This window comes from Camelina sativa, chromosome 10 (assembly GCF_000633955.1).
Source record: "Camelina sativa cultivar DH55 chromosome 10, Cs, whole genome shotgun sequence".
NCBI lineage: Eukaryota > Viridiplantae > Streptophyta > Magnoliopsida > Brassicales > Brassicaceae > Camelina > Camelina sativa.
Window position 1 is genome coordinate 74,644 of NC_025694.1, and position 21,880 is coordinate 96,523.

At 37.3% G+C, this 21,880-nt stretch overlaps 4 protein-coding genes across 8 annotated transcripts in view; 3 read left to right on the plus strand and 1 right to left on the minus strand.

Moving 5' to 3' along the window:
• LOC104716112 (probable galacturonosyltransferase 3) overlaps positions 1-2,973 on the plus strand; it is a gene marked incomplete in the record, with an annotated part of 4,199 nt that extends 1,226 nt beyond the window's left edge. Inside the window, 4 exon segments of the mRNA XM_010433460.2 lie at positions 819-959; positions 1,047-1,381; positions 1,469-2,426; positions 2,511-2,973. Coding sequence (XP_010431762.2) covers positions 819-959; positions 1,047-1,381; positions 1,469-2,426; positions 2,511-2,786 — 1,710 coding nt within the window.
• On the plus strand, positions 3,046-5,919 carry LOC104716113. 2 transcript variants are annotated; one of them, XM_010433461.2, is made up of 6 exons: positions 3,046-3,150; positions 3,276-3,586; positions 4,722-4,872; positions 4,974-5,057; positions 5,374-5,484; positions 5,584-5,919. In XM_010433461.2, exons 2-5 carry the CDS (start codon positions 3,326-3,328, stop codon positions 5,460-5,462), a joined length of 585 nt encoding a protein of 194 aa, XP_010431763.1. In that variant the 5' UTR covers positions 3,046-3,150; positions 3,276-3,325; the 3' UTR covers positions 5,463-5,484; positions 5,584-5,919. The 2 variants fall into 2 exon arrangements, with proteins under 2 accessions (XP_010431763.1, XP_010431764.1); XM_010433462.1 differs by lacking the exons at positions 4,722-4,872; positions 4,974-5,057; positions 5,374-5,484; positions 5,584-5,919 and adding exons at positions 3,839-3,922; positions 4,239-4,349; positions 4,449-4,679 and having other exon boundaries at positions 3,047-3,150; positions 3,276-3,737.
• Positions 12,188-15,028, plus strand: LOC104716114 (protein NLP3-like). The gene is made up of 4 exons (XM_010433463.2): positions 12,188-12,869; positions 13,199-13,255; positions 13,353-14,058; positions 14,148-15,028. Exons 1-4 carry the CDS (start codon positions 12,288-12,290, stop codon positions 14,876-14,878), a joined length of 2,076 nt encoding a protein of 691 aa, XP_010431765.1. The 5' UTR covers positions 12,188-12,287; the 3' UTR covers positions 14,879-15,028.
• Positions 15,171-21,880, minus strand: part of LOC104716116 (Niemann-Pick C1 protein-like) — a 10,911-nt gene continuing 4,201 nt past the window's right edge. For 2 of the 4 annotated variants that reach the window (XM_010433465.2, XM_019231060.1), the window contains exons 11-40: positions 21,794-21,863; positions 21,594-21,677; positions 21,406-21,501; positions 21,184-21,285; positions 20,947-21,015; positions 20,697-20,792; positions 20,524-20,625; positions 20,316-20,429; positions 20,113-20,196; positions 19,594-19,722; positions 19,306-19,504; positions 19,092-19,235; positions 18,973-19,010; positions 18,749-18,832; positions 18,438-18,506; positions 18,260-18,336; positions 18,097-18,166; positions 17,765-17,914; positions 17,491-17,556; positions 17,260-17,404; positions 17,087-17,151; positions 16,949-17,014; positions 16,722-16,815; positions 16,600-16,636; positions 16,455-16,512; positions 16,246-16,356; positions 15,958-16,025; positions 15,740-15,806; positions 15,589-15,657; positions 15,171-15,468 (exon numbers count right to left, since the gene is read on the minus strand). In XM_010433465.2, coding sequence (XP_010431767.1) covers positions 15,376-15,468; positions 15,589-15,657; positions 15,740-15,806; positions 15,958-16,025; positions 16,246-16,356; positions 16,455-16,512; positions 16,600-16,636; positions 16,722-16,815; positions 16,949-17,014; positions 17,087-17,151; positions 17,260-17,404; positions 17,491-17,556; positions 17,765-17,914; positions 18,097-18,166; positions 18,260-18,336; positions 18,438-18,506; positions 18,749-18,832; positions 18,973-19,010; positions 19,092-19,235; positions 19,306-19,504; positions 19,594-19,722; positions 20,113-20,196; positions 20,316-20,429; positions 20,524-20,625; positions 20,697-20,792; positions 20,947-21,015; positions 21,184-21,285; positions 21,406-21,501; positions 21,594-21,677; positions 21,794-21,863 — 2,716 coding nt within the window. In that variant the 3' untranslated portion in view covers positions 15,171-15,375. Of the gene's footprint in view, positions 15,469-15,588; positions 15,658-15,739; positions 15,880-15,957; positions 16,026-16,245; positions 16,357-16,454; positions 16,513-16,599; positions 16,637-16,721; positions 16,816-16,948; positions 17,015-17,086; positions 17,152-17,259; positions 17,405-17,490; positions 17,557-17,764; positions 17,915-18,096; positions 18,167-18,259; positions 18,337-18,437; positions 18,507-18,748; positions 18,833-18,972; positions 19,011-19,091; positions 19,236-19,305; positions 19,505-19,593; positions 19,723-20,112; positions 20,197-20,315; positions 20,430-20,523; positions 20,626-20,696; positions 20,793-20,946; positions 21,016-21,183; positions 21,286-21,405; positions 21,502-21,593; positions 21,678-21,793; positions 21,864-21,880 lie in introns of those variants that run through there. The other 2 variants (XM_019231059.1, XM_010433466.2) reach the window with 2 other exon arrangements.

Sequence of the window (21,880 nt, forward strand, 5' to 3'; positions counted from 1 at the left end):
GATCAAGCAAAAGCCATGGGCCACGCCCTCTCTCTTGCAAAAGACGAGTTATATGACTGCCATGAACTTGCAAAAAAATTCCGGGCCATGCTTCAGTCCACAGAACGCAATGTAGATGGACTGAAGAAAAAAGGCACCTTCTTAATTCAGCTAGCTGCCAAAACCTTTCCCAAGCCATTGCATTGCCTGAGTCTGCAGTTAGCGGCAGACTATTTTATCCTAGGTTTCAATAAAGAGGATGCAGTCAAAGAGGATGTCAGTCGAAAGAAGTTTGAAGATCCTTCTCTCTATCACTATGCGATATTTTCGGATAATGTTCTGGCCACATCTGTGGTGGTTAATTCCACTGTTTTGAATGCAAAGGAGCCGCAGAAGCATGTGTTCCATATAGTAACTGACAAATTGAACTTTGCTGCAATGAAGATGTGGTTTCGCATCNTCTTTCATCTTCTTGGGTTTTGGAGAATCAAGTTAGCGGAAAGAAAAAAGGTTCGCAGGTACCAAAACATTTCATGTCTGTTTGAAGACTTTGTTTCTTGTTTTTATAAGATTTGATCATTAGTTCCGTATATCCATCCTACCTATGGACATGAGCTAGAAGAGAGACTAATTCTAGTGTGTGAAGTGATTTCTTACCACTCTTCTTCTCTCATGATCTTCCTTTGTTCTAACCATGTGTGATCTGATTCTGAGATTCCTCGCAGAGGCTAGAAAGATATTAGAGATTTCTTTTCGTTCCCTTGGATTTATCCTTAAGCTTTCTCATACTCTTCCTTCACTGGTTGATGACATTTTTTTTTTTTTTTTAATGAAATTAGCTAGTGATAGCACGGGATTCGTTTCAAAATAATACAAGAATGGAAGACACTGCAAGTCATTCTACAACCAATCAGTCTGATGAAACCGACAATCAGTTTCCACACGTGGAATTCGCAAACCCAGCAAAACTGAAGCGTCAGGTGATCTGTCAAATAGCCTTCTTTTTGTAACCTCTGTATGCGTTGATTATATATGACTGGGACTGTAACAATTTGTATATCTTTCAGATTTTACGTCAGGAAAGGAGAGGTCAACGAACTCTGGAGCTGATACAACAACAAAAGGAAACTGACGAGCAGATGCAAGAAGCAGCCATTGAGAAGTCAACCAACTTTGAAAACTCAGTCATTGGGACATACAGCATATGGAGGAGAGACTATGAGAGTCCAAATGCTGATGCTATCTTGAAGCTTATGAGAGACCAGATCATAATGGCAAAAGCATATGCAAATATTGCCAAATCAAAAAATGTAACCAATCTGTACGCATTCTTGATGCAGCAGTATGGAGAAAATCAACGTGTTATAGGAAAAGCAACCTCTGATGCTGACCTTCCTTCAAGGTACTTCTTTACATTCCTCTTGCCAACATGGATTAGTGAGGCAACTTTTATTTGTTGATTTTTTGGCATCCCTTTTTTATTTGCTAGCGCTCTTGATCAAGCAAAAGCCATGGGCCACGCCCTCTCTCTTGCAAAAGACGAGTTATATGACTGCCATGAACTTGCAAAAAAATTCCGGGCCATGCTTCAATCCACAGAACGCAATGTAGATGGACTGAAGAAAAAAGGCACCTTCTTAATTCAGCTAGCTGCCAAAACCTTTCCCAAGCCATTGCATTGCCTGAGTCTGCAGTTAGCGGCAGACTATTTTATCCTAGGTTTCAATAAAGAGGATGCAGTCAAAGAGGATGTCAGTCGAAAGAAGTTTGAAGATCCTTCTCTCTATCACTATGCGATATTTTCGGATAATGTTCTGGCCACATCTGTGGTGGTTAATTCCACTGTTTTGAATGCAAAGGAGCCGCAGAAGCATGTGTTCCATATAGTAACTGACAAATTGAACTTTGCTGCAATGAAGATGTGGTTTCGCATCAGTGCTCCTGCCGATGCGACAATTCAAGTTGAAAACATCAACGATTTTAAGTGGCTGAACTCCTCTTATTGCTCTGTTCTACGGCAGCTTGAATCTGCAAGGCTGAAAGAATACTATTTCAAAGCAAATCATCCTTCATCTATCTCTGCTGGCGCAGACAATCTTAAGTACCGCAACCCAAAGTATCTATCAATGCTGAATCATCTCAGGTTCTACCTTCCAGAGGTTTACCCGAAGCTGGACAAGATTCTGTTTTTAGACGATGATATTGTGGTGCAAAAGGACCTGGCACCCCTATGGGGAGTAGACATGCAAGGAAAAGTGAATGGTGCGGTGGAGACGTGCAAGGAGAGCTTCCACAGATTTGACAAGTACCTCAACTTCTCAAATCCAAAGATCTCAGAGAATTTCGACGCAGGTGCTTGCGGGTGGGCATTTGGGATGAATATGTTTGACCTGAAAGAGTGGAGGAAACGGAACATTACAGGGATATATCACTATTGGCAAGACATGGTAAGGCAGTTTTCATGATTGAATTTTGAAGAGACATTTTGCTGTGTGTGTCTATAATAATATCTTGTGGGGTGTGTGATTCAGAATGAAGACAGAACACTGTGGAAGCTGGGTTCATTGCCACCGGGGCTGATAACATTTTACAACCTGACATATGCAATGGAGAGGAGCTGGCACGTACTGGGGCTGGGATATGACCCGGCGCTGAACCAAACAGCAATAGAGAATGCAGCGGTAGTGCATTACAATGGGAACTATAAGCCATGGCTGGGTTTGGCATTTGCCAAGTACAAAGCATACTGGTCCAAGTATGTTGAGTATGATAATCCATATCTCCGTCGCTGCAACATCAACGAATGAATAAAGCACACGGGGAAGTAAAATTGTTTTCAGTAATACCAACCATAGCAAGGAAAGGAACCAACAGAGAGGGATGATGATTAGTATGAAATAGTAGTAACTCTTTGTTTTTTTTTTTCTTAGCAACTTTATTAAACCATAAAATCATCTTTCACCGACCGACCCAAATAAAAAAGCTCATCTCGAACGTGAAACGGGCCTTATATGTATAATGTTCTTCACATTAATGGGCCTTAGATTGGCCCATCATTGCTCTCCTCTTAAAAGAAAAGAAAATAAAAGGAAAGAGAAAACGCAACTCTCGCCACCACGGTCAGAGTCAGAGCTGCTCTCTGATCGATACGTCCCAATCTCCATTCTCCAGGTAAAATTCGTCCCAATCTCGATTCTTCTTCATTCATCAGTTTCCAAATTTTTCATTCCTAGTCTGGGTTTGTGGGAATGAATAATCGCAGCTTGGTGTCCTTATTTAGCTTCTTGCTTTTACAGTACTGGTAGTAGTAGTAGTAGTTAGGACTTAGGAGGAGGTCGTCATCGATATGGAACCTTGTGATTCTGCAATTCCCGATTCCGATGACGGAGCAACGAATCCATCAAAAGATTCACAAAACAAGAACACACCCGTCCAACAAGATTCGATATCACTTGGGGTAAAGAAACCTCCGACGAACTCTCCTGTGAATCCATTATCTCCGGCCACTAATGCTGCAAGCGGGCGACTTGTATATGTCCGCAGAAGAGTCGAGGTTGACACTTCCAAAGCTGCTGCTGCTGCTGCTGCTAGCACAACTCCGCCTAAGGAACCACCAACCGTGGCTGTGGCTGTGGCTGTGGCCAGCTCTTCCCCGCAGGGACCTTCCAGCCATAGGTTAGACTGGGAAGAGCGTTACGATCATCTTCAAACGCTACTTAATATGCTTAATGAATCTGATCGCAACGATCATGTACAGAGTAAGCTCCCCCTTCACCATTCTTTTTCTATAATTAAGATACATAAGATAGATATATATGTCACTCTAATTGGGATCACTTTTCTATGTTTATACTGTCAGTGCTTTGGTCACTTCCCTCCTCCGAGCTTAGCAAGCATGCTGTTGAGTTGGAAAAGAGGTCTATTCAATTCTCTCTCGAGGAAGGTACTCGTTCTCTCTTTCCTACCAACAACATCTTCTGAAATAAATGAGACCTGATAGAAAGGGTACTGTTTGGCTCAGAATCAGATTAAGGTAGGTATGACAACTATAGACTACATTAGTCACAGCATATTTAAGACCAACAACATGCGTGATTTATAAGAAAGATAGCCTTTGTTTGTGATATGAAAAGTGAATATGTATGTAACCGTCCCCATTATTTACAGTAGAGTTTTGCTCTAGGCTTATAGGGTTTGTAACGTTATGTCATATTAAGAGTATATGCTCTATAAAGAATGTGTTGGTGGTCCTGGTGCAGCGAGAGAGATGCAGCGTGTAGCGGCTTTAAACGTGTTAGGAAGGTCTGTGAACAGTCTTAAAACTTCATCAAATGACAGAGAACAGTAAGGGACAAAGGAAAATGGGAAGCGTAAGTGTTGTTAACCGTTGACCACCGTCTTTAATCATTTTTTTTTTTTGCTGTTAGACTGATGATAAAGTATGTTGTTGTGATTACTTACTTTTGCAGAAGGCAAGAGCGCACTGATGTGGATGAACACAAAAGCGAAGAAAGGGCAATTATTAATAGTGAGGGCGAGGGCAAATAGGCATTGCTACAGTAGTTGTGATACTATGTAAAAGTAGATTTTGTCGGGTGAGTCTATCTTTTAATTTGTCCCCTCCGTTAAGAGGAATTCATTATAAGGAATGTACAACAAAAAATCATGTATGCGTAATAAAAATACCATGTAAGAGAAGAGATGATCTAAGCCCACGAGTNGCTAGCACAACTCCGCCTAAGGAACCACCAACCGTGGCTGTGGCTGTGGCTGTGGCCAGCTCTTCCCCGCAGGGACCTTCCAGCCATAGGTTAGACTGGGAAGAGCGTTACGATCATCTTCAAACGCTACTTAATATGCTTAATGAATCTGATCGCAACGATCATGTACAGAGTAAGCTCCCCCTTCACCATTCTTTTTCTATAATTAAGATACATAAGATAGATATATATGTCACTCTAATTGGGATCACTTTTCTATGTTTATACTGTCAGTGCTTTGGTCACTTCCCTCCTCCGAGCTTAGCAAGCATGCTGTTGAGTTGGAAAAGAGGTCTATTCAATTCTCTCTCGAGGAAGGTACTCGTTCTCTCTTTCCTACCAACAACATCTTCTGAAATAAATGAGACCTGATAGAAAGGGTACTGTTTGGCTCAGAATCAGATTAAGGTAGGTATGACAACTATAGACTACATTAGTCACAGCATATTTAAGACCAACAACATGCGTGATTTATAAGAAAGATAGCCTTTGTTTGTGATATGAAAAGTGAATATGTATGTAACCGTCCCCATTATTTACAGTAGAGTTTTGCTCTAGGCTTATAGGGTTTGTAACGTTATGTCATATTAAGAGTATATGCTCTATAAAGAATGTGTTGGTGGTCCTGGTGCAGCGAGAGAGATGCAGCGTGTAGCGGCTTTAAACGTGTTAGGACGCTCTGTGAACAGTCTTAAAACTTCATCAAATGACAGAGAACAGTAAGGGACAAAGGAAAATGGGAAGCGTAAGTGTTGTTAACCGTTGACCACCGTCTTTAATCATTTTTTTTTTTTGCTGTTAGACTGATGATAAAGTATGTTGTTGTGATTACTTACTTTTGCAGAAGGCAAGAGCGCACTGATGTGGATGAACACAAAAGCGAAGAAAGGGCAATTATTAATAGTGAGGGCGAGGGCAAATAGGCATTGCTACAGTAGTTGTGATACTATGTAAAAGTAGATTTTGTCGGGTGAGTCTATCTTTTAATTTGTCCCCTCCGTTAAGAGGAATTCATTATAAGGAATGTACAACAAAAAATCATGTATGCGTAATAAAAATACCATGTAAGAGAAGAGATGATCTAAGCCCACGAGTTAGGGGGTGATTCAATATTCCTCCAAAACTCCTGAGACAACTGTGGCACGTCACTTCGTATTATTATAAGAAGATCCCATTGTAATTGTATCTCTATTCTCTACTACATACAACCCAATACTACCAAGTCCATGCATCTTATTTATTAGATATGAAGAGATTGGGTTTTAAATTGATGATAGAGAGAGAGTCAACAAGTTTGGCAATTTATCAACAACAAATTATATAGGAGAGAGGAGAGAGGAGAGAGGAGAGAGGAGAGGGAGGCTATTTGACATTTCTGGTCTGTAAGAGAGGAGCATCGGTATGTCCATCCTTTTAATTAATTTACTATTAGTAGTTGTATAATGAATGATCGCTCGATCCACTACTTAATAGTCAATACACTAATAACATAACAACAACAACAAAAACAAAGTAATGTATACATTTACAATACGTGGACGATTATGATTAGGTTGTCGACTTCAGCTGTTTTCGTTTAATTTATTAAAGAGCTTCATGATGTCATCCAAATACACATAGTGTACTGTATTATTTTTGGTATAATTTAATCAATTAATAAAAACTTTGCTGTGCATAATTTATACAGTAAAACCTCTATAACTTAATAAAGATTATAAATTAATATATTTTGCTGATCCCAAGTCGGACTAGTGTAAAAAATATCAAAATTTGATAAGATAATAAGATAATAATTTTTAAAAATCCTCAGATAAAATATGGTCTCAATAATATCTTAAATTAATAAACATGTAAATATATATATATATATATATATGTATGCTTTAAAATTTTGAATTTTCTTGTTTCTCATATCTATAAATAATTGTTATGTTGTATTTACAAACTATAATGATAGATTATACTCTATAACATGTCATAAAAATAGCTACGTTTTTTTTAGTTTTAAATTTCTACATATGCACCATTATATTTTTGATAGTTTTATAGAGTATTTGTAATTTATTGTCAATAACGTTTTCAAAATATTACAAATTCAATTTTAAACTGATAACATCCTAAAGTCTACTCTTATTTTGCTAAAATTGTCTCAATTCATAATTTTTGAAAATTTAGACAATTAAAGTATAAATCTGTAAAATAATAATTAACATCACTATANCCCACGAGTTAGGGGGTGATTCAATATTCCTCCAAAACTCCTGAGACAACTGTGGCACGTCACTTCGTATTATTATAAGAAGATCCCATTGTAATTGTATCTCTATTCTCTACTACATACAACCCAATACTACCAAGTCCATGCATCTTATTTATTAGATATGAAGAGATTGGGTTTTAAATTGATGATAGAGAGAGAGTCAACAAGTTTGGCAATTTATCAACAACAAATTATATAGGAGAGAGGAGAGAGGAGAGAGGAGAGAGGAGAGGGAGGCTATTTGACATTTCTGGTCTGTAAGAGAGGAGCATCGGTATGTCCATCCTTTTAATTAATTTACTATTAGTAGTTGTATAATGAATGATCGCTCGATCCACTACTTAATAGTCAATACACTAATAACATAACAACAACAACAAAAACAAAGTAATGTATACATTTACAATACGTGGACGATTATGATTAGGTTGTCGACTTCAGCTGTTTTCGTTTAATTTATTAAAGAGCTTCATGATGTCATCCAAATACACATAGTGTACTGTATTATTTTTGGTATAATTTAATCAATTAATAAAAACTTTGCTGTGCATAATTTATACAGTAAAACCTCTATAACTTAATAAAGATTATAAATTAATATATTTTGCTGATCCCAAGTCGGACTAGTGTAAAAAATATCAAAATTTGATAAGATAATAAGATAATAATTTTTAAAAATCCTCAGATAAAATATGGTCTCAATAATATCTTAAATTAATAAACATGTAAATATATATATATATATATATATGTATGCTTTAAAATTTTGAATTTTCTTGTTTCTCATATCTATAAATAATTGTTATGTTGTATTTACAAACTATAATGATAGATTATACTCTATAACATGTCATAAAAATAGCTACGTTTTTTTTAGTTTTAAATTTCTACATATGCACCATTATATTTTTGATAGTTTTATAGAGTATTTGTAATTTATTGTCAATAACGTTTTCAAAATATTACAAATTCAATTTTAAACTGATAACATCCTAAAGTCTACTCTTATTTTGCTAAAATTGTCTCAATTCATAATTTTTGAAAATTTAGACAATTAAAGTATAAATCTGTAAAATAATAATTAACATCACTATAAATTAATAAAATGTCATAGTCTCAACATTATTAATTTATAGAGGTTTTATTATATATGTATGAGCGACTATTACATAATTAGTTTCCTTCTTTTTGTTATAAGAAACTAAATTATCTCAGTGTAATTTTCAGTATATTGCGGTTAAGTCTGCGTATCCGTGGTGGTGAGTTAATCAATGAATGGCATGGTACAACACATACATTACATATCTCATTATAAATATTTGGAATACGATTTTTTTTTTTGTTATGAAGCATAACACAAATAGATCTTCAGATCTGCTGTTTTGTTTATTAGGATTCCCTTGGCCTCATTGAAGTTAATATATGGAGTACTAATTAAATAACCATATGTAATGTGTAATATTAATGAGATTAAAAAAGTGAGATTCTGACAGGTTGCTGATGTCATATAGAGAAAGATTCGGACAGATCCATCATTGATTTCTCAACCCAGCCCTTACTATATATCTATAGAACTCTGCTTTTTTTTCCTTTTTTTTGTGTGTGTGCAAGGCACGTAAACGAGACGTCGAGACGAGAAAGAATGCCAATAAAAAGAAGGATAATTAGACACTATTTTTAGACTAAATCCCATATATGAGATTCAGTCTTTAACAAACTATGTGATATATATATATATTATATATAATATTGTGTGCGCGGTTTTAAAAATAAAAAGAAAGGGATCAGAGTGGAGTTTAGAGTCACTTTGGACGGCGTAACTAGCAAAAGCGATAACTAAAAAAGGGAAACAATATTCTTAATTTTTATGCAAGTAGGTAGCTAGGTAACTCTTCTAAGAGATACAAGAAGCAAAAAATATCGTTCAGTTTTTGAAGTCATGGAATTTTAATTTGGCAAATGGGTGGTCAGACAAGTCTACGGGGATCAATATGTCTCCTCGAAAGCAACATTTGAAAGGCTTTGCTACTAAGGAAAAATGATTGCCAGCTACTTAAACCATACGCCAACACATAACCACACATATAAATAATATAAATGTCATGTTAACTATGTGAACTATTATCTATCACATAAGTACATTCATAAACAAACATAGGTTATGTGTACAACATCATAAACATTCAATTCCGGTGTTTGGTTGGCCGGAATCCGGCATTGACCAGTCTTAACCGGTGTTGACCGCGATGACCAAAAAAAAATTTGAATTTTTTTTTTCTTTTCTGCTAAAAATAATAATTTTTTGTTTTTATATATTTTTGATAAATAAATAAAAAAGATTAAATGATTTGTATAATTTTACAAAGAAAATATATATATAACAACAAAAAGTTATACGACAAAAAAATACAAGAAAATTATATACAAAAAAATTATATGACAAACAAAATTTGTGGTATATCTAGTAACTAATTTTGTTAATACAGAAAATATACCAAAAATAATATAATATAACTATACCACCAAAATTTTATGTGTAGTAGAATTTTTCATAAAACTATAACAAATATATACTTTTTCCTTTTAAAAATCATTTTTTATTTTGTATTTTCAAAGGTGGAGGTTTTACATATTTTTTTCTTTTTACTTATTTATAAGATTACGTCATTTGAAATATATCCAAGACATTGCCAACTATTTCTTTGTTTTTTAATAAATTATACAAATCATTTAATCATTTATACATCTTGTAAATTATTTAAATCATTTAATCAATTTTTTTATAAACTATACAAATCATTTAATATTTTTTATTTATTTTAAAAATATAGAAAAACAAAAAATTTAGGAAAAAAGAAAAAAGAAATATTTTTTTTGGTCAACGCCGGTCAACACTGGTCAATGCCGGTTAAGATTGGTCAATGTCGGTCAACACAGGTCAATGCCGGATTCCGGCTATCCAAACACCAGAATTAAATGTTTATGGTGTTGTATATATAACCTATGTTTGTTTATGGATGTCCTTATGTGATGATAATAGTTCACATAGTTAACATGACATTTATATTGTTTGTATGTGTTGGCGTATACTTCAAGTAGCTGGCAATCATTTTTCTTTTTTCTAACATATATATAGGGTCTAATTGGTAACATATCCAAAGTTGTACAGAAAAGCTGTAAGCTGGAGCTGTAAGCTTTTACGGAATAGTGCAAAACTGTAAGAAAAAACTGTAAATGAAAACGGTACAAAAAAAATTGAAAGTAAAGTTTTGAATAAAATGTTTAGTAAAACTTTTGTGATGGTAAAAAATCAAAGATGTACAGTTGTACTGCTTTGTTTTTGGTTACCAATCACACCCATAATCTCTAAACTCTAACATATATGAGCGTGTTACCCATTAATTCCAATCACACGTACGACGATTAGGGTTGATGATATGCTAAACCATTTCTGATGAATATATATATAGTTTGGCATGGACGGGCTTTGGCTTCCCGTAATATTCAAGAGTCATCACACTAGTAATTTTGATAACGCAAACTAATAAGTGACCTCTCTCTTTTTTCTCTTTATCTACTGTTATTTGCTTCGTTTACCACCTGCCTTCATCTCATTGGCTTCCCTTTAAGCAATTCTTAGCTCTTTCTTTTATCTTTTTTTTTTTTCTCGTTTTAAACTATATATAGAACTAAAAAACTAGATAGAACGGCAAAATAATCGTATCATCAGATTTGAAGGTCATATATGTTGTTAATTAAGACCGATTAGTTCTTCAAAAAAATATTACAATCGTGTTTCTCGGAAAATAGACAATAATGATGCTATTTTTATTTATTAGTATGAATGTAATTAAACAAATGAGACAAATTAAAAACACAAAATAATGCGAAATAGAAGCATATACAAATTCAACCACACGATTTGCGCGCTTATTTCACTATGACATGACCCTTTTGGAATCTTTCATGGAATCAATAATATCATCTTGATTAGTGATTAGTTGAGCGTAATTATTAAATCATATCTCGGAACCCTAGCTTTTACTCCAGAAAAAAAGACATTATTATGAAAAGTAGTCAGTACATATCGACTGAAGAAGTGACTTTTTTTTTTCACAAATCAAATATATATTGATTAAAAATGGTTATTACAGAGAGTTGCTCAGCCATGGTGGCTTTAAAACAGAATCAGTGTAATATTGAGAATCTATACAACCATATTTAGCTAAGGTATGTGCCACCCTATTACATTCTCTCTTTGTGAAAGTAAATGAAATTTGTTGTAATTTGGAAGACTAAGATCTTATGTCATGAATAAGATTTGTTAAAGAGACATCCACAGTTTGACCGTTAACTAATTTTATTAGAGTTTCACAGTCTCCTTCAAAAATAATTGCCTGATAACCTTGCCTGCTGTAATAAGGCATGAAGAAGTGACTTTTGCTAGCTAATTTGGTACCCAAAATCAAAGTAACTACTTGGATTTGCCTAGTGCAGCGTTGGACCACCTAAACCCTTGGAGATTCAGGAACAAAAAAAAAGGTATAGGATATACAGTACATGTATATTGATCATGGCGATCTGATTACAAAATATTTGACAATTTTATGGTGTGGACCCTTTCAAAAAGATTCTGCACGCTCACGACCAAAGATTCCGTCCATCTTCAATTCTTCTTCTGCCTCTCTAGCCAAGCTGGATCCAGTTGTTGTTATTTTTGATTCTTCAAGAATACGAGCATTATTATTATTATTAATTATAATCCTTTAATTCTTTCTTGCTGCTTCATCATCATCTCGCTCCCACACATTACCAGTACATATTTCTTTCACATTTTTTGTGTTTTTTTTTCTTCTTTTGATTATCTTTGATATATATAAATACTAATACTTGTAACTGCAGAATGGATTAGTAAGATTCAGATGTGATGAGATGAGGTCGGCTCCAAAAACTCATCAAACATTATAATAAATTAAGATACAAGGGGTTACGTTTGACCTTTTTGAGCAATTGGGTTTTTTTTTATTTAGCTGTCTCTGACTTATCCCATTTTGGCAGCTTAGTTATTTGCTTTTCTTTTTAATTTCTTTAAAGTTTTAAAAGAGAGTCGTTGGCGTTTGATACTGAACAACAAAGGAAACGAAGGAGAGAGCGTATATATCAAACCACATGCTTGCATCATCTATCTTTCTCTATATTAATTTTATTTATTTATTTATTTTGTCTCAGTTTAATTCGTTCATCAAATATGACCCTCATTGTCTTTGTCTAACACCCATCCGGCTCTCATGGAAGAAAGCAACAACTCGGGCGTGGTGGACTTCCCTGAAAACTTTATGGACGAGCTCTTGTGGGAGGAGTGCTGGGACGAAGAGAATGAGGTAGCATCATCATCAGGGCTGAAGGAGAGAGTGACTTGCGCCATGAGGCACCTGCAAGAGGTGATGGGAGAAAGGGAGTTGCTGATCCAGCTGTGGGTGCCTGTGGAGAGAAGGAGCGGAAGAGTGCTGAGCACGGAGGATCAGCCTTACTCCCTCAACCCCTTCTCCCAGAGCCAGAGCCTGGCCCTCTACAGAGATGCCTCCGCCGGTTACAGCTTCGCAGCAGAGGTTGGGTCGGACCAGCTGGTGGGGCTGCCTGGGCGTGTGTTCTTGAGGAGGATGCCTGAGTGGACACCAGACGTTCGCTTCCTCAGCAGCGAGGAGTACCCTCGAATAGGATACGCCCGTAGGTACCAGGTTCGAGCCTCCCTCGCTCTCCCACTATTCCAAGGAGCCTCGGGGAACTGCGTGGCCGTCATGGAAATGGTCACCACTCGCCGCAGCTTGGAGTATGCCTCCCAAATTCACACCATCTGCCATGCCCTTGAGGTCATTATGAATTTAACCTAACTGTTGATATTGATTTATATACGTATAAGATTATAAGTCATCAAACTAATGAATTTGATGGACTCTATAAATATTTTGATGAAAGTCAGTCTGATTTATTCCATCTAAAAGTATATATATATTCTTGTCACTGCACTGTTGGAACACTGCTCAGCATTGACTCGCTCCCATGTCTTTGCATTATTATTATTTTGGTTGACGTAAGCAACCTTTGAAGAGCTTCAATGGTTAACATTCGATGCGTACGTTACTATTATATAAACAAGACTAAATTAGAGTCACAAACCTGTTAAATATATTTCTCGCAGGCCTTTGATCTCCGGACTTCACAAACCTCCTCCATCATTCCTGCAGCCTCTCTCAAGGTCAGTTCTTCAAGTCCCTTTGCCTAATTCACTTAGCTTGCACATTCTCTTCAAATTAAATAATAATCTCTCAGTCGTCGTGTCTTGTTCCCCTCAGCCCCACACGGTCGACCTTCACACAGAGGTGGCCTCGATTCTCCAAGGCATTTGCAGTTGGCACGGACTCCCTCTAGCCATCACGTGGGGCCACCAAGACTCATCCACCCTTTCAGCTCTAATCTCCGCCTGTTACGCCTCTAACCAAGACAGCCGCTGCTTCCTGGCCGCTTGTTCAGAGCACCATCTACTCGGCGGCCAAGGAATCGCTGGAAGAGCTTTTGCTACCAAGAAACAGTGTTTTGAAACAGATGTGGCCATCTTCAGCAAGTGGAGCTACCCTCTCTCCCACTACGCCAAGATGTTGGACCTCCACGCTGCTCTCGCTGTGCCTCTCCTGACCAGACGCAACCGCACCGTCCAATTTGTTCTCGAGTTCTTCTTCCCCAGAGACTGTCTTGACATCCAAACTCAGAGGCTGACCCTCGTTTCCCAACTCAACCAACGCTTCCAGAGCTCACCACATCTGATGGTAGACGACCAACTTGCAGAAGACGTGAGGGACACAGCCACGCCCCTCACAGATCACTCTAGCCGATCAGCACAAGAGGAGGCTACGGATCCCAAGGGCAAGTCGCTTTCATTTTATTCTTCTTCCTCCATGGAGAGCCGGAAGCGCAAGACAAGGGCTGAAAATGATATCACTTTGGAGACTCTCAAACAACACTTTGCTGGCAGCCTTAAAGACGCTGCTAAAAATATTGGGGGTAGATATATAGATACATACTACTAAATTATTTAATTTGGATATATTAATATATACAGAAGATGATGATGATTGCATTACATATTGCAGTATGTCCGACGACCTTGAAGAGGATCTGCAGACAGCACGGAATCTCAAGGTGGCCATCGAGGAAGATCAAGAAAGTTGGACATTCTCTTCGAAAACTGCAGGTGGTGATGGACTCTGTTGAAGGAGTTCAAGGCTCTCTCCATCTCGCCTCCTTCTACTCAAGCTTCCCTCAACTTCAATCTTCTTCTTTTCCTTTGATCAATCCGACCCAAACTGTCCATGTGCCTCCTAAGTCACCACCTTCATTATCTGGTAGCCAGAGCTCGTCAGGTTCAAGTACTTGTTGCTCCTCCGAAGAGCAACAACTTGGTGGCTTTCAAAAACCAGCTCTCAGCCATCCACAGCTACTTACTCTAAGCAGCCTCCAGGAGGACCAGAGGCCAGCTCGTGTTACCTCATCCTTACCCCCATTGCCATCTGCAACAGCTTCAAGGAAAGCAAAGGACGGGATGAAAGTGAAGGCTATGTTTAGAGATTCCATGCTGAGGATGTGCCTGCAGCCCCACTCGCGTCTCACAGACCTCAGAAGAGAGATCGCAAAGCGGTTTGGGATGGATGATGTTTTGACAAGTAACTTCAGCCTCAAGTACATGGACGATGATCAAGAATGGGTTCTACTGACGTGCGATGCTGATCTTGAGGAGTGCATACAAGTTTACAAGTCTTCTCTTGAAAAAACTATCAGAATCTTGGTTCACCATCCTCTCTCTCGTCCTTCCTTTGAATCTTAACCAAATCCTAATCCTTCTTCGCTAACATCATCCTAATTACATCGATGTACTTTGGCTTGGTTTGTATATCTCTTTTTTTTTAACATATATATGCAACAAACTTGTTTGATATAAATGTATTCATTTAGTTGTTAGCTTTTTGTGATCCTTTTTTTTTCTCTCTCTCTCTACAGTATGGATTACTAGCTTCGTTGAAGCTATGATGATTTTGTGAGACATTATCTACAATAATATACATTTGCATTGCATCTGCCAGCTTCTTTTCTGTTTTCTATTCTTGAAGTAGATAGGATTTAGCTCCAAAGTCTTCAATTTCCATGTTTCCGTAACTCTAGTTAAGATATTGTACCAAAAAGCCATACTTTGGGCCATGGGCCTGTCACCTAACTTTGATACAGAGGATATTCCAGTAGTCACACTGTTGATTCTTTAGTTTTTGACATTGTACAAGATAATGTGAAGGTTGGGTTAAGATTTCAGAGAGTCTGTGGAGTTACTCAGTTCAACAGGGAGGAAGAAGCTTCGTCTGCTTGCTGCTGCTCCTCGATGTCCAAATGTAGTTGCGGAGGGCCAGCTAAACTCAGTATGACCTGAAACCCACAACAAGTGCATTAATCAATCAACCATTACTACAATGCCTAGAGATGACATTGTATTGGATGTTCAAGCTAGATCACTAGATGGTGGCAGATAATTCCAGATTAACTTACTGGTAAGAAAACAAGCCCATGCAAGAAGCCGATTATAACCAGTGCCAAGTACATTTGGAAGTAATACACCTGTGTGCATCAATACATATCCATTTAAATCAACTCGTAAGAGACCAAGAACTGACAAGGCAATGGATTTAGGTGTCATTACCACAAATATCTCTGATCTTGCGAAGCAAAGCACAATCACTCCAACAAGTTTTGTGAGCGTGATCCCACTGTCCCCAACAACAACATGTTTTCATTCATCAAGTCCCACAAATGCGACCACTAAACCAGCTAGACTAATGCCTTCGCATAAAAAATAAAAATTTGCTTCGGAGAAAAGTGAAATGGTAGCAACTAGCAAGTGATCGTAAGCTTCCTCACCTGAAAACTGAAGCTCCCATGGTTTCCAGTGCCTCCCTCGCTCTTTGTTCTCTGTTCCCACTACTCATCTGCATTTGAAGCAGTGCAGGAAATAAACATAATATTTCACAACAGATCTACGCAAGGTTGAAAAGAGACATTGCTTGTTTTGCATCCTTAAATTAAATCCACTATGACATAACCAATAAGTGAATGACAATTCTTTGTTCTGCTACTACATGGCTACAGATTGTAGTGCCAATATAGGCGGTATAGTGTTTGGAGTAAGGTTGCATGGCTTGTTCTTACCAGGAAAGCATGCGATATGTGCACGCAGAATTCTACAGAAATCCCGATTGACATTATCAAATTCACAACAGAAACTGCATTGAGTTGGATTCCCAGAATCACCATCATACCCTGCTCAAACACATCAAGGATGATTACATATAGCATCCAAAACCGCATGAACCAAAACGCAAATCGAGACGATATTCTCTGGATGTGTTAATAAATACCATGAGATCCAAGAGTATCATCACTAATACAAGGACAATGATGGCTGAACTCCAAGCACTGAAATTGACAGGTTAATAAAAGAAATCAACATCAAGACATACCCACATTCTAAAATTTTGTATAATGTATAGAGAGATAACTGACCTGGAAGTGATTAACAAGCAAACAACAAATATAGCACCTGCCAAATCAATATAAGAATGTAAAGAGTTTTCTTTTGGTCAACCTCTAGCAAAAACTAAAAATTTGATAGATGGGAAGCAAACCGATTGCTATAGCGAGGTTTGTCAAAGCTACTCTCCAGATATCCAGATATTGCTCAAAAAAAATGTAAAAGACAGAATATGGAAAGATGTCAATCTGCATATAAGAAAAAGGGTTATTATACAGGAAGCTGAGTACAACAAAAATCACATATGGTTGAGCGTCTTCCTTCAAGCAAAGCCAGCTAATCTACAATTCTTTAAAACAGAATTTATCACCAGGTTCAAACCTTCAAGGAATTGGATATTTTTGAACTGAACTCCCGAGCAGCTCTCAGGGCATTAACAAAGTCACCCTGAAGAAAAAAAAATTTACTTTTTGAGTTTTTTTCTTTTTAAGTTGCTTTCTAGAAACAATAATGTCATACTTGTGTGTTAAGTGGAGTGTGGTATGTACGGAACTCAGATGCCTGTATAACACCGGTCTCATATCCTGAAACAAAAAATCAAGCGCCACGGGAAGTAGGTTCAGACCAAAAGAAAATTAAAGAAACGAAGTATAGTGCAAATAGATGTTCTCTTTAAGCAAATTCTAGAGTACCTTTTAAATCCACGCTATTTGTATATGCCCCATGACCACCCTTTGCACAGTCAGCCGATGGCAAAGCATTAAGAAACCAGGGTAATTTCTCCCTGAATTGAGCAGTAGATGGGCGATCATGAACCAAATCTGAGTGCCGAAAGCACTGCAACGGTTTACAGAATTAGTTGAATTCTAAACATTGTAGATGAAGAGAGAGAGAGAGAGAGAGAGAGAGAGGCAGAGGCTTACTGTAGTACAGTCTTTACAGATCCCATCTAAACTGCAAATATCTTCCTCAGCTGTGCAGCAAGGTGGCTGTAGCTTGAGAATTTAAGTTAGAGACTGGAACACCAGTTTGTATTTTAAACATGTTTGTTTAAAGGCAATTAAACAGATAAAAAAAAAGGCCTATGAACCATAATTGTTTCATTTATGACTAAAAGATAACTATATCTGTTAAAGAGAAAAAGAAACTAAGAAATCAAGGTAGTTTCCACAATAAGCTATAAACGATAAGAATGACCTGGTCATCTGGAGGACAATAACTGCTATTAGTGAACTTCCGACAACAGCCAAAAGCCTCTGGTGATAGCCATACAAGAAAATCATCGAGCCAAGAAGCAGCTGGTTTCGCAATGTAACTTGTTTCTGGAGCTTGTGACGCTCTTGATATCTGGTGGAAGGTAGGAAAAAGAAAGAATGTTACGGACTAACCCTTTTGGTGGCCCTTTAAATGTGTTCAGCCTTGGTGGTACCCACCACAAGGTGATCTTTGCCGAAGATACATCAAACTTATAAGAAGTCATATGATAATTTAGGACAGGAGTATCTCCGCTATACATTCATTATTATTACCTCATTTAACAGGGAATTCGAATTGCACTGGCTGATAGAGCACAACTGATTTGTATGCTTTGATTCCAAGCTGCGAAAAGAATCCATTTCAGTGCAGGAAAACTGCTAGATAATAAATTGTACCAGAGAGAATGTTATCCTGAGTGTGTGTAAGACAGAGAACCTATAATTGTAATCCTTGACTACAAAATACAAAGGCGGCCCCACTCTGAGGTACTCTGACAGACTGTCAAAATAGTCCTGCCAAATAAAATTTTCCAATCATGACTGGGGGAAATGAGCAAGAGATGAACACAAAGAAAACAACATAAAGGAGAAGTAAAAAATGGAACACACTAAACTTGAAGGTAAGAGTCTCGAGGAAGAACAATTTTCTGCTCCAAGCCAGTTTCAAGCCTTGGGCTGATGGCCTGAATGAATAAAAACACAGGAAATTTAAGCAGACAAATAAAAATACCAACTCGTAACTACAGAAAAAAATTAATGTAATTCAGTCCATCTCTCTTTGAAATTTTGTTGGTTATAGTTAAACTGTAGTGCCTATAGCAAAAGAAGTGTTAAACGGAAAAAAAAAAAAAAAAAAAAAAAAAAAAAAAGGTGGTATATATATAGTGAGAAGAGAGTAATGAACAAAATGTAATCAGCAACTTACAATGCTTGCCAGCGCAAAAGCCAAGAATACAGCGACGACAACTACTTTTACAACCCAAAGTCCAAGAACGGGTGCATGAACCTCCTGTGGAACATCAAGACTAAAAAATCAAAAGATTGCGGACCATAATTACATGTTTGCGTGTGTCTGTGACTGTGTTGCACGAATCGTATGTGTATTAATAACAAAGAGAAGTTGTCCCAGTTCTGAGAAAATCAAAACACCTTCATGTATCTCTCAAGAAACCCAGGTCCCCTTCCACCTATAAAGGCACAAAACCCTGCCTAAATTAAAGAATATGATACAGTTAAAAGACACTAATTCTAAAATTTCCAGAAGTAACCTTCAACAGATTCTTGAGAAGATGACGGAACTTTTATGCAAGGGAAACAATCAATCCTGTTATCCGCAGATCTTTTGCAGTCAAAAATGATTAGCGCAACAAAAGCGGTGATTTGCAGAAAGAAGTCCAGCATGATAGCCAAAGCTGCGCAAGTGAAGAACAATGTCACAGACTCACAAGTAATGTACACAGAGAGCACCAAATATGTACAAACCTGCAAACATGGAGAAGATACGACATGCTGGCATTGGAACAAAAGCTCCAACAGCAAAAGCCAAGACCTCGGATAAACTTGCCAACGTAATGGATGGACCTACTTCAACAAGTGCAGAGCTAATCCGTTCCTCTAAAGACACATCACGAGGTTGTCTCTTTACAGCATGAACCAGTATGCACATATTATCTACTCCCACCTGTTATAGAAAAACCATTAGTATATCCAGCATCAACAGATATACCAAATTTCCACTGTTCCTACTACAGAGACTGAAAACGAACTTACAGCCAGGACTAGGAAAGGGATGACTTCCATTATGATCAATGTGGATTTAACTCCAAGGGCACTGAAAAATCCAACAGATCCAAGTACAGAAAGCAAGACAAGCACAACCCCCGAAAGACCGAGCAAAACCTAGAAGTCATGCTATTCGTAAGTTATCTGTGTAAAATGACTGTACATCCACAATACTTTAATTTCCCCAGTCCTAGATAGTTGACTGTGAATATTTAGTTTCAAAGATCATATACACTCATGGTAGAGGGGGTAAGGAAAAGAAAGGGAGTATCAATAGTTCCGTGAAGATCCCCCTAACAAATATTCAGGCATTAATATAACTTCACCGAACGGCGAGGAAAGTAATTCCTAGCATATCATAAGATTCCCATTATTCAATACGTTGCTTCTCCAAAATCTAAAGTAATTCCTAGCATATCATAAGATTCCCATTATTCAATACGTGATTTAATACAACTGAAATGCTATAGAGGAACAAACTTGAGAGGAAGATCAAGACACACATACCTTCGATGAAATATAAAAAGTATAGAACTGCGGCGCATCTCCAAGTGTAACGGAAATGTAAACAAACATAACCAAATAGCTTGCCTGATGATGGAATACAAAAACAGATCACTGGCATGTAAATCTTGGTAGGACACATTACCAAAGAAAATCTGTGCAGGAAGATGGTAAGAGATAGCTCTCAAAGATGTTTGTTATCGTACAGCTATTGTTATAACATCAGCAGTGCTTTCTCTTTTCAGCTCTTCCTCTATTGAGCTTTCGGATGAAAATGAAAGACTCAAATTCTTGGATCGCACCATAGGTAACAGCTCCTTCTGGAAAGTGCAAGTAAAAAACACTTATAATTTTGAAAGAAAGTGACCAATTTCTCTGGAGAAAAAAAAAAATTAAGCCCTGGAAAAAAAGAACCTTTGCTAATTGAATGAACGATTTTTCCCATGCTACTGCCCTTTCATTGCTTGAATCACCAATGGCATTGTTAACTGGATATGTTACAACAAACGCAGTAGCCTGAAAATACAGTTCGTTTAGGTCAGATTAATAACCAAAAGGTACTGAACAACTAAGTTCCGAACCATTACCTCCGAATAGTTATTCCCCGAGAATCCTCCCAACACTGCACTAGGATCAACAGGCGCCTGAAAAGCGCTCAAACACATCTCTGATGAAGTGTAATGCTGAAGGTTGAAGAGCGAGGGTATCAGAAAACAGTATAAAATCACTAATCAAGAGGGCAGACATTCAACAATGTAATTACATAGTGAATGGCTCAAATTCCCCATCTTCGACAAAAAAATTGGCTATGCGTAAGATACTGAACAAAAATTGAACCTGGAAACAGTACTCAGCATGCTCAACTCCTCCATAATCATCAAAAGTTCCGGAGTCCATCTTGAAATACTGAAAATGTAATTTAAAAAGCGACGTCAGTAGAGAAGAGATTCCATGTGCAAGATGAATTTCACAAAATATTAAAACCATTGAGGAGTTTCACAAAATATTAAAACCATGGAAGTTTCACAAAATATTAAAACCATTGAGAAGTTCACGAGCTTAGAAATTATCAACCTGCAGAATACTCTGAGTGGCGCAATCACCTCCCAAAGGCTTCAAGCATATGTCAGTCAGAGAGACATTCGAGCCGGTATAATTTCCACGAATTTGATCGACCTGTGATATTTGGAGGACAAGAAATAACAGAAACAGAAGAAAAAAAGAATGATACTGAAATAAAATGATGTAAAACTCCACTTGGACTAGCATTTTGGTTAAAAGCATTTTTATAAATACCTTCTCTTGTATGTCAAAAAGCAAAAGAATATTTTCATCTGTCACGATACTAGGCGCCCAGCCACTTTTGGGATCAGGAACAGTGGCCAAGATAAGCTTTCATGACACAGAAGGAAATCGTGAACAAAGGTTATATATTGTAAATAATAAACTAGTATATAGACAGATGAAGCAAAATATAGAACTACCTGCTCGATTCTGTAGAATGGTGAAAGGTGGCTATCAAAAAACTTTTTCTCTTCTGCTGCTTTGCTTCCAGGACCTACCCACAACTACAAAATGTAGAAATCCACATGAACAATCATGCCAGTATTTGTAGTGGCTTCGCTTATGAATCCATGTCATAAAAAGTTCGTGTAACTATGATCCTAGCAGAGCTAATACATACCTTTTCTGGTCGTGTTTCCACCTTAAAATTAAAGAGACCTGAACTGAGAGCAAGAACAATAGCCACCGACATGAAAAGAACAAGAGA